General features: G+C 36.9%; 2 protein-coding genes across 2 annotated transcripts; one reads left to right on the plus strand and one right to left on the minus strand.

Moving 5' to 3' along the window:
* Positions 1–544: 544 nt before the first annotated feature.
* LOC113086111 (uncharacterized) lies at positions 545–3,752 on the minus strand. The gene is made up of 3 exons (XM_026255325.1): positions 2,563–3,752; positions 1,853–1,995; positions 545–1,754 (listed from the first exon to the last, which is right to left on the minus strand). Exons 1-3 carry the CDS (start codon positions 2,777–2,779, stop codon positions 846–848), a joined length of 1,269 nt encoding a protein of 422 aa, XP_026111110.1. The 5' UTR covers positions 2,780–3,752; the 3' UTR covers positions 545–845.
* Positions 3,753–3,840: 88 nt separating this feature from the next.
* LOC113086110 (uncharacterized) lies at positions 3,841–9,021 on the plus strand. Its single transcript, XM_026255324.1, has 3 exons — positions 3,841–5,269; positions 5,387–8,070; positions 8,961–9,021. The coding sequence occupies exons 1-3, from the start codon at positions 5,207–5,209 to the stop codon at positions 9,019–9,021; spliced, it is 2,808 nt and encodes a 935-aa protein (XP_026111109.1). The 5' UTR covers positions 3,841–5,206.
* Positions 9,022–11,033: the final 2,012 nt, after the last annotated feature.

Raw genomic sequence — 11,033 nt, forward strand, 5'->3', positions numbered from 1 at the left:
AAGGAGTAATGTGAGTATTATCTAGGTAATAATCCAAGTGACAATTCACAGCTTTATAAATGTTGAGAGAAAGAGTCAAATATCTATTTATCTGGGTTATAGGTAAGTCAGAATGTATCAGTACTGAAGGTTAATAGTTCAGTGCTTATAGTAGTAAATATTTTTTATTGTAACAGTTAAAAGTTCATTGTACTGCTGAAACAATTGAATTAACAAGACAATGTATCTAGAATGTGGAAATCACAGTCTTTGGGTCAACTGCACGTCACTTACAACAGTAACATGTGGTTGGCCAACACATTGCGGTTCCTGAGTTCTTGGTTGGGAACAAAAAAAAAAATAGAATCTTGTTTAACCATTTTTGTGCAGCTCATTTATAATTTGACTTAAATTACACACTAGATGTTTAGACCAGTAATGGAAATTTTATAGGGGACTAAAATTAAAGTCCAGGTCATACAAAAAGAGGATTAGTTAGAGTTTCAAAACAAAAAATTAAAGCAATATAAATGGAAGTACAGGTACAAAAAGAGAGGACAAAAGCTAGTGTTGTATTGCATTTATTTAGAAGGAAATACATTTGGGTGAAAAAAGGAACAATCAAAAGTAAAATACTGATAACGAAAGCATCTTGTATAGTTGCAAAACTTAAACATTTATTCAAGTAGAAGAAAGCTTCACAATTAAATCATATTTTTACAGCAACGTATATTTCCATTACAAATTTTAGCAACTAGATATGGGGGGGAAAATAAACATTTTAACCATTGAAAAGTAAACCCCTATAGTATTTTTTTTTTACAAGAAAATACAAGTTATACAGGTTGTATAAATTTATCACAAGTCTATGTATCACACTTTGTTTTTTTACATGAATGTTTGGTTTCGGTTACAGGTCTTTTTTGTGGCATGAAAAGTGCAGCAGGTTCTTGTGACGATTCGGTTTCTACAATTTGAAGAAACTGTTCATCGTTTGAATGTTTGGTTTCTTTTACTGCAGTTTTTTGCGGGATAAAAAGTGCAGCAGGTTCTGGTGACAATTGAGTTTCTTCAATGTGAAGAAGCTCCTCATCAGTATCGTCGTTGGGTGTTTCTTGCATTTGTAGAACCTGCATGTTTTGTGTAAATGTTACTGTTAAACTTTTCATGGCCAGGAACATCTGTTCGATGTCCTGTGCATCGGTTTTGCCCAGGTCAAGTAGTGGTGTTAAAAATCTCTTCAAAATGGAATTTGACATGGTTAAAGAGAGCTCAGTTTTGTTCTCTTTAAATTCCAAAATGCCACCAAGTTTTGTGACGTAAGCGGTGCCACTCCTTAACATTTTGCACTTTGTGCAGCGGTGGAAAGCACATTGTGGAGCAAAATCTTGTTGAAGAGTAGCACACTTCGGGCAGTGTTTACTGATATTAATTTGCACACCTTGTAAAGCAGAGGTGATGTTTTTGTGAGGAGAAATCTCATCCTCAGACATTTGATGAAGTGGTCCAGTAGAAATTTGAATTTTTAAAGGTGTAATTGTTGTGTGTCTGGTTGATTGTAAGAAGGTTTTTTGTTGATACCTTTTTGTCATCAGGTTCGTAAAGTTATATGAATTTCCTTGATAGACCTCAGTAATGAAGTTGTCCCACAAGGCAATTTGAATTCCTCCGGTTTCATCAGTTATCCAACAGTTCATTACCTCTGCTTCAGTATTGTTAAAAAACACATTTTTAACAGACTCGATCTTTGTTACTTTGGCTTTTAGTGTGGGGATCTGTACACAGAGTGCAAGAGTGAAAATCAACAGTCATGCAATTTGTTTTCAATGTACTTCAAGTTTTAGTTTGTATGGAAAAATGTTGTGCAACTTACATGATGCTGTGCATCTAGGGTTTTCATTTCGGCAATGGTGGAGGGGTGTGGTTGCTTTGGGGGTTTATGGGGGAATGGTACTTGAGTCACTTCGAGTGTTGTAGAGCTGGTACTCTGGATGTCATATTTTGTGTCATTGCTGTCTGGAAAACGAAAGAAACATTTTTAAAAATTAGATGACGAGGAGGCACATGTGCAATCACTTACATTTTACTTAAAACACCGTGTAATTTTTGTTTAAAATACTGAGAATAACAACAAATAAAGCATTGTAAATTCTGACCATGTCACAAAAGTAAATCGAAACTGTATACAAATATATACTTGCCTCACAGACAAGAGAAATTAATGGAAAGTTTGAAGTGTCGACTTTCGAATCATTTCATGTTTTTTAATCTTAAACACTTTCAGATTATGTAATCTGCATGAAAAATTCTCTTGTTTTTTCAAGACACATTAATTATTGTTTGCCGGTGCACCACAGCAAGCTTTATGTGTTTGAGCACTGATTAGTTGAGATATATATATATATATATATGCTTATGATTTATATAAATTTTGTGCTATCTGTTGACTAATTGGACTAAGTGAAGAATTGCTAGTTGACTAGAAAGATCAAGGGCAATCAAAAAAAAAAAAGTAACTTATGGTAAGACATCTAAAAATTACTACAGATAAAAAGTGGAGTAAAATATACAAGGCATACTTACTTGGAACTTTCTTTGCATTCATGAGTTTGATTGCGGAGCAGTTCCTTGCAGCATTGTTCCATGAGGTTTGTTGATTACACTGAAAGATGACTGTGTGGTGGTATGTGTCCCTGTCAGTTTGTAGTGAAGCGGTGAAGTATTTGCTATTAATTTTAGATAGTTTTATGGGTGATACAGAATGCACGTATCCTGAAATTGAGTCTGGAAGTTGGTTCATTTTTCTCTCAATTTTGTTTTTCAATATTTCTGTTCTTACAGTGGAAAAAATCTAATGGAATCCTTCGCAGGATACTCTGGTATTTAACATAATTCACAATTGATTGGGAATGTACCATTACTAATTAGTTGGTTCATAGTTAATTAATTGGAGTGTGTCATTCGTTGATGTTGATTTTAAGTTTATTAGTTGATTAAGGTCTTTAGTGGTAAGTTGTGGATAGATTCATACTTGTAAGTTAATTGGCTTGTTTGTCAATACACTACATTTGATTTTTGCCTGTTATCTATTTGTGGTATAGGCAGGTAAAAATAATACACTGATTTATGTATAGTTTTCTATAGATATCTATAAGTATTGTGAAATAAAGAAAAATGACAATGATATTTTATGGAATTAATTCTTTATTCATTTTAGTAAATATAACTTTTGTGTGGTAAACATGGAAAAGTTGAGTGACATGTATAGCAATGATACTGGTATGATGAAATTGTCTGTTAAGTCTGTGTTACTGCTGTTGTTGATATTATCACTGGCTTGTATTATATTTAGCCTATGTGCAGCAAATTTAGATGCCAGCCAAAGGAGGATGGCTTGCCCACTATCCCACTCTGCTGGTGCTCCTTTTCACTAATTGAGGGAGTTTTTCCTTGCCATTGTTGCCTTCTGGCTTGCTCACTGGGGTATTAAGGCACAATATTTTCAATGTATCTGTGTAAAGTGTTTCTAAAGAATAATAAATACATGATGAAATAAAATATACTTTTGTCCTTGCTGTCATGAACTTCCATGTATTCCAATGTCTTTTTTGTTTACTGATGTACGTTAGATGTTCGAAGTAGAATTTTAGTGTTGTAAAACAATTAATATATATTTATCTGGGTTATAGGTAATTCAGAATGTATCAGTACTGAAAGTTAATAGTTTAGTGTTTATAGTAGTATATATTTTTATTGTAACAATTAAAAGTTCATTGTAGTGCTGAAACAATTGAATTAACAAGACAATGTATTTGGAATGTGGAAATCGCAGTCTTTAGGTTCAGCTGCATGTAGCCAGAGCAACGAGCGGGACAATGCAAAATGCCCAAAATGGAATTTAAGTCAGGACAACAGATCAACCATTCAGTCAATGCATTTTAAATGGGCTGCAGCGGAGAGGTTAAGGTGTAAGAAGCAAAAAGCATTAGACCACATGCTAACTAATTAATCAAGCTGCACCTGGTCTTAATTTGGCAGTATATCAGGGAAAGAGCATGTTCTGCTCAGTTTATCTGTTTTTCTACAGCAGGTACGTTTGTTTTAAAGGTGTCTGTTTATTGATTATTCTTAATTGCTTTGATTGTGGATAATTTGATGAAATATTTAGTATGTTCATTTTGTTTGTTGTTTGTAATGACCATGTGTTCAAAATGGCAACTCCTTTCAAGTGTTTTCTCTTTACTTTAATTAGTTGTCTTATGCTAGTCTATTGTTTGATTTGTAATGCAATTCTGGAGTTTATTGGAAGGTTGTTTAATGTTAGGAATTTTGTGTGTGTGTGTTTTGGTAAAGTGATGCACAAGAATTTACTAATTCTGATTCAGATTGTTTGCAAATTATTTAAACAAAGTAATTTAGTCTTTGTAGTCTACACTATATTTTCTTGAAAATTATGTTGGTAATTGGTAAAGTTTAATAAAGAGTTTATTATTAACTGTTTCTTTTTTTTTTTTTGTGTGTGTGAAATGTGTAAATTGAATCTATGCTAAACAATGCTTCTTTTTATGTGTGCTGGTAAATTGACAAGAGTGTGAGTTGAGGTAACATTTATAATTCTTGTAGATGTAAAAACAAAATTGAATGTACTTTTTAAATGTATGTTATGTAACTTATCACTCTTTTTTGCATGTGCTGGTACACTGGTAAAAGAGTTGAGGTATTTCAAACTTTTTGAACTTTATTCAAATGTATTTAGAATATACTGCTGAAGTAAATGTTTAACAAAGCATGGCTGACAAGTGTAACTTTTTCTTTTATGCGTGGTGGTGCACTGGTTAAAGACTGTGAGCTGAGGTAAGGCAATTCTTTGTAACCATTAAAAATGAATTTGGAATGTACTGCTGAACTGTTTTTTTATTATTGTAAAATGAAGCATGGCTGACAAGTATAACTTTTTTTCTTTTATGCATGGTGATGCACTGGTTAAAGACTGCGAGCTGAGGTAAGGCAACTTTTGTAACCATTAAAAACAATTTAGAACAGTGCTGAAGTAAGTGTTTAATTGTATAACAAAGCATTGCTGACAAGTATACCTTTTTTTTTCTTTAATGTGTGGTGGTGCACTGGTTAAAGACTGAGTTGTGTGAGTTGAGGTAAGGCAACTTTTGTAACCATTAAAAACAATTTAGAACCGTGCTGAAGTAAGTGTTTAATTGTATAACAAAGCATGGCTGGCAAGTATACCTTTTCTTTCATTTGGGGTGGCACATTGGTTAAAGACGGAGTTGAGGTAAGTCAAACTTTTTGAACATTTAGAATATACTGCTTAAGTACATTTAAATGTATAACAAAGCATAGCTAAAAATTGTACCTTTTTCTTTTATGTGTGGTGGTGCACTGGTAATAGACTGCTTTCACTTGCGGCAGAGAGGCGGCGCTTGCGGCAGAGAGTCGTTTGGCTATTGTCAAGAGAGTCGGCATGCCGCGACCGAAGAAGAGGGCAACGATAGCCAAACGGCTTTATGCTCAGAGACGTGCAAATACAGAGGTTACGCTGAATCCTCTTAAAAAAAATGAGGCATTGCTGTCATCAAAAGCTGGCAGCATTGAAAACCCTTGCAAACTGGCATCAGTAAATGCATCAGTAAACATTGCAAACTCGCATCTGTCAAATACGCAAACCCTTGAAAACCCTTGCAAACCCTTGAAACCCATTGAAAACCCTTGCAAACCCTTGCAAACCCTTGAAAACTCTTGCAAACCCTTGAAAACCCTTGAAAACCCTTGCAAACTCGTATCCGTAAACCTTGCAAACTTGCATCTGTCAAATACGCAAACCCTTGCAAACCCTTGCAAACCCTTGAAAACCCTTGAAAACTTTCCACAGAAATCAGTGCAGAAAGTTTCTCTCGGTCAAGCAGTTGGCAGCAGTTTTCCACGACCTTCTGGTAAAGCCCTTTACAGTGAAGTTGTAAAACGCTCTTCCAAGGTATGTGAATCAGTCAAGACTGAGGTAAGGACATATGATTTTCAAGTAGACTCAGGCAAGGTCAGTCGACCCCAGATGAGGTACCCAATGAAAAGCAAATCAAAACCCATGCAATCTGAACAAAACATTCCTGCAAGTTCCCATGAAAGTGCTTTGGGTGTTTGTTCTGATTTTCCACAGAAACCCATGCTAAAAGGATCTTTTGATCAAGCTGATTCCCGCTTTGGAAATTCACGCAACAGGCAGTGTGGAGCCATCAGTTTGACGGCGGTGTTGAAAAGCAAGCTGAAGAATGTGCTGATGTGGTCAACACCAGATCTGGACGGTGTCTTGGTTGCAGGAACACGCCTCTATGAGTATCTGAAAAAACATGGTAACATAAAAGACAGACAAGTCAAGGGTAGGAATTACATTGCAGTCCATGAATTACCGAGGAGACACATGTTGGGTAATACTACATTTTCCATTGAGTACACTCCTTCTCTGACTGGTTTTGTTAATGTCAATGAGTACCATGAGTATGACCAAGCCATAAGCAGTGTAGCCATGCCACTTGATGTAGCCCTTCAGCAAACTCTACTTAGTGCTGATGCTTTCTTGTTAACCATTTGTGCCAACACATCTGCAGTTATTAAGCAGGGGTCATGGTATGCAGTCGTTGACTCTCATGCCATCAGGACAGACACAAGTTGTGTAGTTTATCACAGTACCATAGAGTCTCTGTATAACTATATCAATGAGATGGCACAGTTGTTTGGGGAACCTAAGCCACCATTTGAGATAACTGGAGTTTTGGTTCATGCAGATGCAGAATTGTCTGATCCGCTTCAAGAAGCAGGCAGCAGCAGTTTCCCATGCTCTTCCGGTAAAGCCCTCTTAAAACGCACAGCAAAGGTACGTGAATCTGTGAAGACTGAGCCAAAGACCCCTGATTATCCAGTACCTGTGGATGAACTTGCAGACGTGAGAAACCCTAACCTTCCAACGCAGACAGCCTCTGTGTTGCCAAGGAAAGGTAAAAGATTGAGGAAAGAAAAGCACATTGAGCTGTCAGGTAAACGGGTTACAAAATCACATGCTGAAACCGTTGTAACCGATGACTTGATGATCACTGATGTTTCAGTTCCAGATGTCTTTTTTTCTCCCTTAACACATAATGATAAGCAAGCTTTATGTGAGCTCATACAAATGTCCAATGATAACAGTGACCATAATGTCATAAACTTTGGTCCCATATCAGCTCCGTGTCAGACAAAGACCATTAAACCAGACGGCAACTGTTTTTTCAGATCATTGGCACATGTGATATGTGGAAGTGAGGAGAAACACTTGAAGGTTCGCCGTGCAGTTGTGAAACATCTTAAGATGAATACTCCGCTGTTTGAGAGGTACGTGAGAAGTGAGTATTCTTCAGCAGAGGATTATCTGACACGATCTAGAATGTTTTATTCTGGCTCATGGGTAACCGAAATTGACATATTTGTTGCGGCCGATCTTTTCAAAACCACAATAATGACTTTTAATGACGGCCGATGGAATGCGCACAAACCTAACGGAGAGGTATCCACTCAGAATGCAATTTATCTGAAACACTGTAACCGTAATCATTATGAAGTTGTGACGTGTGTTAAGCACAGGGATCGAGATTCTGTTTGTGCAGGAGCATGTGGAAATGTGGTCTCAAATGAGGTCAGCAAACCATGTCTGCGTAAGAGAAAGGTAAGCGATGCTGCAGAATGTTGTCCCACCAAAAGGCATCGAGACCGATATCACAACGACAGTGAGTACAGACAAAAACAATTGACGTACAAAAAGTCAAAGTATGGTAATGACCCGGAATACAGACAGAACAAAATTGAGCATGCCAAAGCTAAATATTGTGATGCCATTTACAGGGGGAAAAAAATTGAGAAAGCCAAAACAAAATATTCTGATGACACAGTTTACAGGGGGAAAAAAATTGAATATGCCAAAACAAAATATTCTGATGACACCGTTTACAGGGGAAAAAAAATTGAATATGCCAAAACAAAATATTCTGATGACACAGTTTACAGGGGGGAAAAATTGAATATGCCAAAACAAAATATTCTGATGACACCGTTTACAGGGGGAAAAAAATTGAATATGCCAAAACAAAATATTCTGAAGACCCAGTTTACAGGGGGAAAAAAATTGAATCTGAGAAAACAAAATACAGTAGAGATAGATATTACCAAGAGAGAAAAAAGGGAACTCTTCGTGACAAATATCTAAAAAATGTTGATGTTCGATTATCAAAGTGTGAACGTTCTAAGGCCAAGTACTTGAGCAATATTCAGTTCCAAAAACGTGTTTGCCAGTATTCTCGATTGAAATATAAATATAATGTTTCTTTTCAGGCAAATGTATGCGAGTATTCAAAGAAAAAATATCTGCAAAACCTGGCCTTCAAAAGAAGAGTGTGTGAGTATTCAAAGAAAAAATATCTGCAAAACCTGGCCTTCAAAAGAAAAGTGTGTGAGTATTCAAAGAAAAAATATCTGCAAAACCTGGCCTTCAAAAGAAGAGTGTGTGAGTATTCAAAGAAAAAATATCTGCAAAACCTGGCCTTCAAAAGAAGAGTGTGTGAGTATTCAAAAGAAAAAAATATCTGCAAAACCTGGCCTTCAAAAGAAGAGTGTGTGAGTATTCTGTAATGAAATATCACAAAGATGTGAACTTCCGTGTTCTTTCAATACAAAAAGGTTGTGAAAAGTATGCAAGAAAGAAGGAACAACAAGACATTGCTGTTGCTATTGGTAATTTTAGACAAGAAATTAGTAGTGGTCCAGAGTTTGTGTGCTGTGTCTGTCACCGTTTACTTTTCAGAAAGCAGGTTGTTGAATGTAGAACACATTGCTATGAAGGCAAAGGTGTAAAAATCGCTGCTTTGGGAAGAAGATGCATCACAACCAGGTATCTTCATGTCTGTGATCAAAAGTGTGGAAGGATCTTCTGCTCATCTCCTCAGGGTGCAAATTATGGATCTGTCTAACGTGTCATCGAAAAATTCTTTGTGGACAACTGCCTGAAGAGAGCGTTGCAAACAACATGCATTTGGTGGATGTTCCAAATCAACTGAAATGCCTCAACTCTTTGGAACAACATCTCATTGCACGTAACATTCCTTTTATGAAATTATTGTGCCTTCCTCGTGGTAAACAACATGGATGCCATGGCCCTGTAGTGTGCGTCCCAGTTAATGCCACAGATGTGTCCAATATCCTTCCACGAAATGAATGTGATGACAAGATGATAAGGATCAAACTGAAACGCAAGTTAACCTACAAAGGGCATTATGAGTACAAGTATGTACACACTGATCGTGTTCGAAATGCTCTGAAATATTTATTCCAGTTCAATAAGTGGTTCGGTGATGTGGAGATAATCGCAGTGGATCAACTCTTTGAACGAACCAGAAGAAAATGTTGTAGATGAAATGGAGCAACAAGACATAGTTGAAAAGATTGATGATGAAAAATGACCTTGATGAACAGCAAGAGGAAGACCTTACCTACATCAAAGAGCAAAGTGGTCTTTTGTCAGATACGTCTTTGCAACCTGTGGACATCGGTTCAGAAGTAATTGATCAGCATTTCCAAGATGTATTAAATCTGGCACCTGCTGAAGGTAACAGTCCTGTTAGTTTGTTATCCGATAGGTCTAACGAAGCAAATGTTTCCCTGTTCTGTATCCAACTGGTGGTCCAACATTTCATGATAAGAGGAGGTAAAATAACACTGTCGAGATACTTGAATGCAAGAATCCTCAATGCAGATGGACGTTTTGCACGAAGCACAGACTTCATTTTTCTATGCACAGTATCTGTCTGAGATTGATCAAGTTGTATCCAATGTTTCAATTGCTTTGCGCAAAGGATCTGAGAAGAGTTTGTTGACTGAAGTGACATCAGATGTACTACAAACCCAGACTCGTTATCTAAAATCTTGAATTTTGATGAATGGATACAAGTTTTTTGAGACCAATCCGTGGAACGCCTCCATATTGGCAGTCTACTCAAAAGGACCTTTTTGCACTTGTAAGACAGCTAGGTATTCCAACTTTCTTTTGCATCCTTTAGTTCTGCGGATCTCAGATGGCCCAGAAATGATTAGTACTATAATCAAACAAGAAGGGAAAAATCTGAAAGCAGATGAACTTGACTGGTCTGAAAAATGTGGATTGATTAGACGAAACCCAGTGACTGCTGCAAGAATGTTTGATCATAGATGGCATTGTTTTCTGAGAGATGTAATCATGTCTTCAGCTCAACCGATCGTAAGATAGTAGATTACTTTTATCGGGTAGAGTTTCAACAGCGTGGATCTCCTCATGTTCACTGTCTGTTTGGGTTGAAAATGCCCCAATGTTAAATGAAGACAATGAAGAAAACGATGGTTTGGTTGCTAGTTTTATTGATCGGTACATCACTTGTGAGATCCCAAGCGAGGATGAAACTGATCTGTTTGAGATTGTCAACTGTGTTCAGAAGCACAGTGTCAGACATTCAAAGACGTGTCGTAAGAAAAAGACAGTTTGCAGATTTAATTTTCCACGACCCCCATCAAGCCGTACCTTTATTACAAGAGGTGGTAGTCGAGACGATTTGAAAAGCGGTGACGGAAAAGATACTGCACGTGCAGTTTTAGAAAAAGTGAAAAAGGCTTTAACAGCTTCTGATATGGATTATGACTCTACTGATGCATTTTTTGAGTCCATTGGTATTAACCAAGCTATCTTTGAGAAAGTGTATGGGCAGTGTTCCAAAAAGAAATCCATTGTCCTGAAAAGAAGTCCAAAAGACGTCTGGGTGAACCAGTATAATAAACATTTACTGCGTGCCTGGCAAGGCAACATGGATATCCAGTACGTCACTGATGCTTACTCCGTAGTGGTTTACATTATCAGTTACATCACAAAAGCAGAACAAGAAATGGGATTGTTGCTGCAACGTGCGCAAAACGAAGCCATGAATGGAAACCTTGAAGCGAGATCATCACTGAAGATGCTTGGTAGTGTATATCTTCACAACCGAGAAGTTTCT

Source organism: Carassius auratus, unplaced genomic scaffold (genome assembly GCF_003368295.1).
Source record: "Carassius auratus strain Wakin unplaced genomic scaffold, ASM336829v1 scaf_tig00042744, whole genome shotgun sequence".
NCBI classification, from domain to species: domain Eukaryota; kingdom Metazoa; phylum Chordata; class Actinopteri; order Cypriniformes; family Cyprinidae; genus Carassius; species Carassius auratus.

What these genes read in the sequence shown, in the direction of transcription:
- LOC113086111 (XM_026255325.1), bottom strand. Translation starts at nt 2,779, where the DNA reads ATGAACCAACTTCCAGACTCAATTTCAGGATACGTGCATTCTGTATCA. An exon ending in GAATGCAAAGAAAGTTCCAA is followed by an intron (nt 1,996 to 2,562) that starts GTAAGTATGCCT and finishes TTCGTTTTCCAG; the next exon opens with ACAGCAATGACACAAAATAT. An exon ending in CCCTAGATGCACAGCATCAT is followed by an intron (nt 1,755 to 1,852) that starts GTAAGTTGCACA and finishes CTCTGTGTACAG; the next exon opens with ATCCCCACACTAAAAGCCAA.
- LOC113086110 (XM_026255324.1), top strand. Translation starts at nt 5,207, where the DNA reads ATGGCTGGCAAGTATACCTTTTCTTTCATTTGGGGTGGCACATTGGTT. An exon ending in TGGTTAAAGACGGAGTTGAG is followed by an intron (nt 5,270 to 5,386) that starts GTAAGTCAAACT and finishes CACTGGTAATAG; the next exon opens with ACTGCTTTCACTTGCGGCAG. An exon ending in CAAAATATTCTGATGACACC is followed by an intron (nt 8,071 to 8,960) that starts GTTTACAGGGGG and finishes TCATCTCCTCAG; the next exon opens with GGTGCAAATTATGGATCTGT.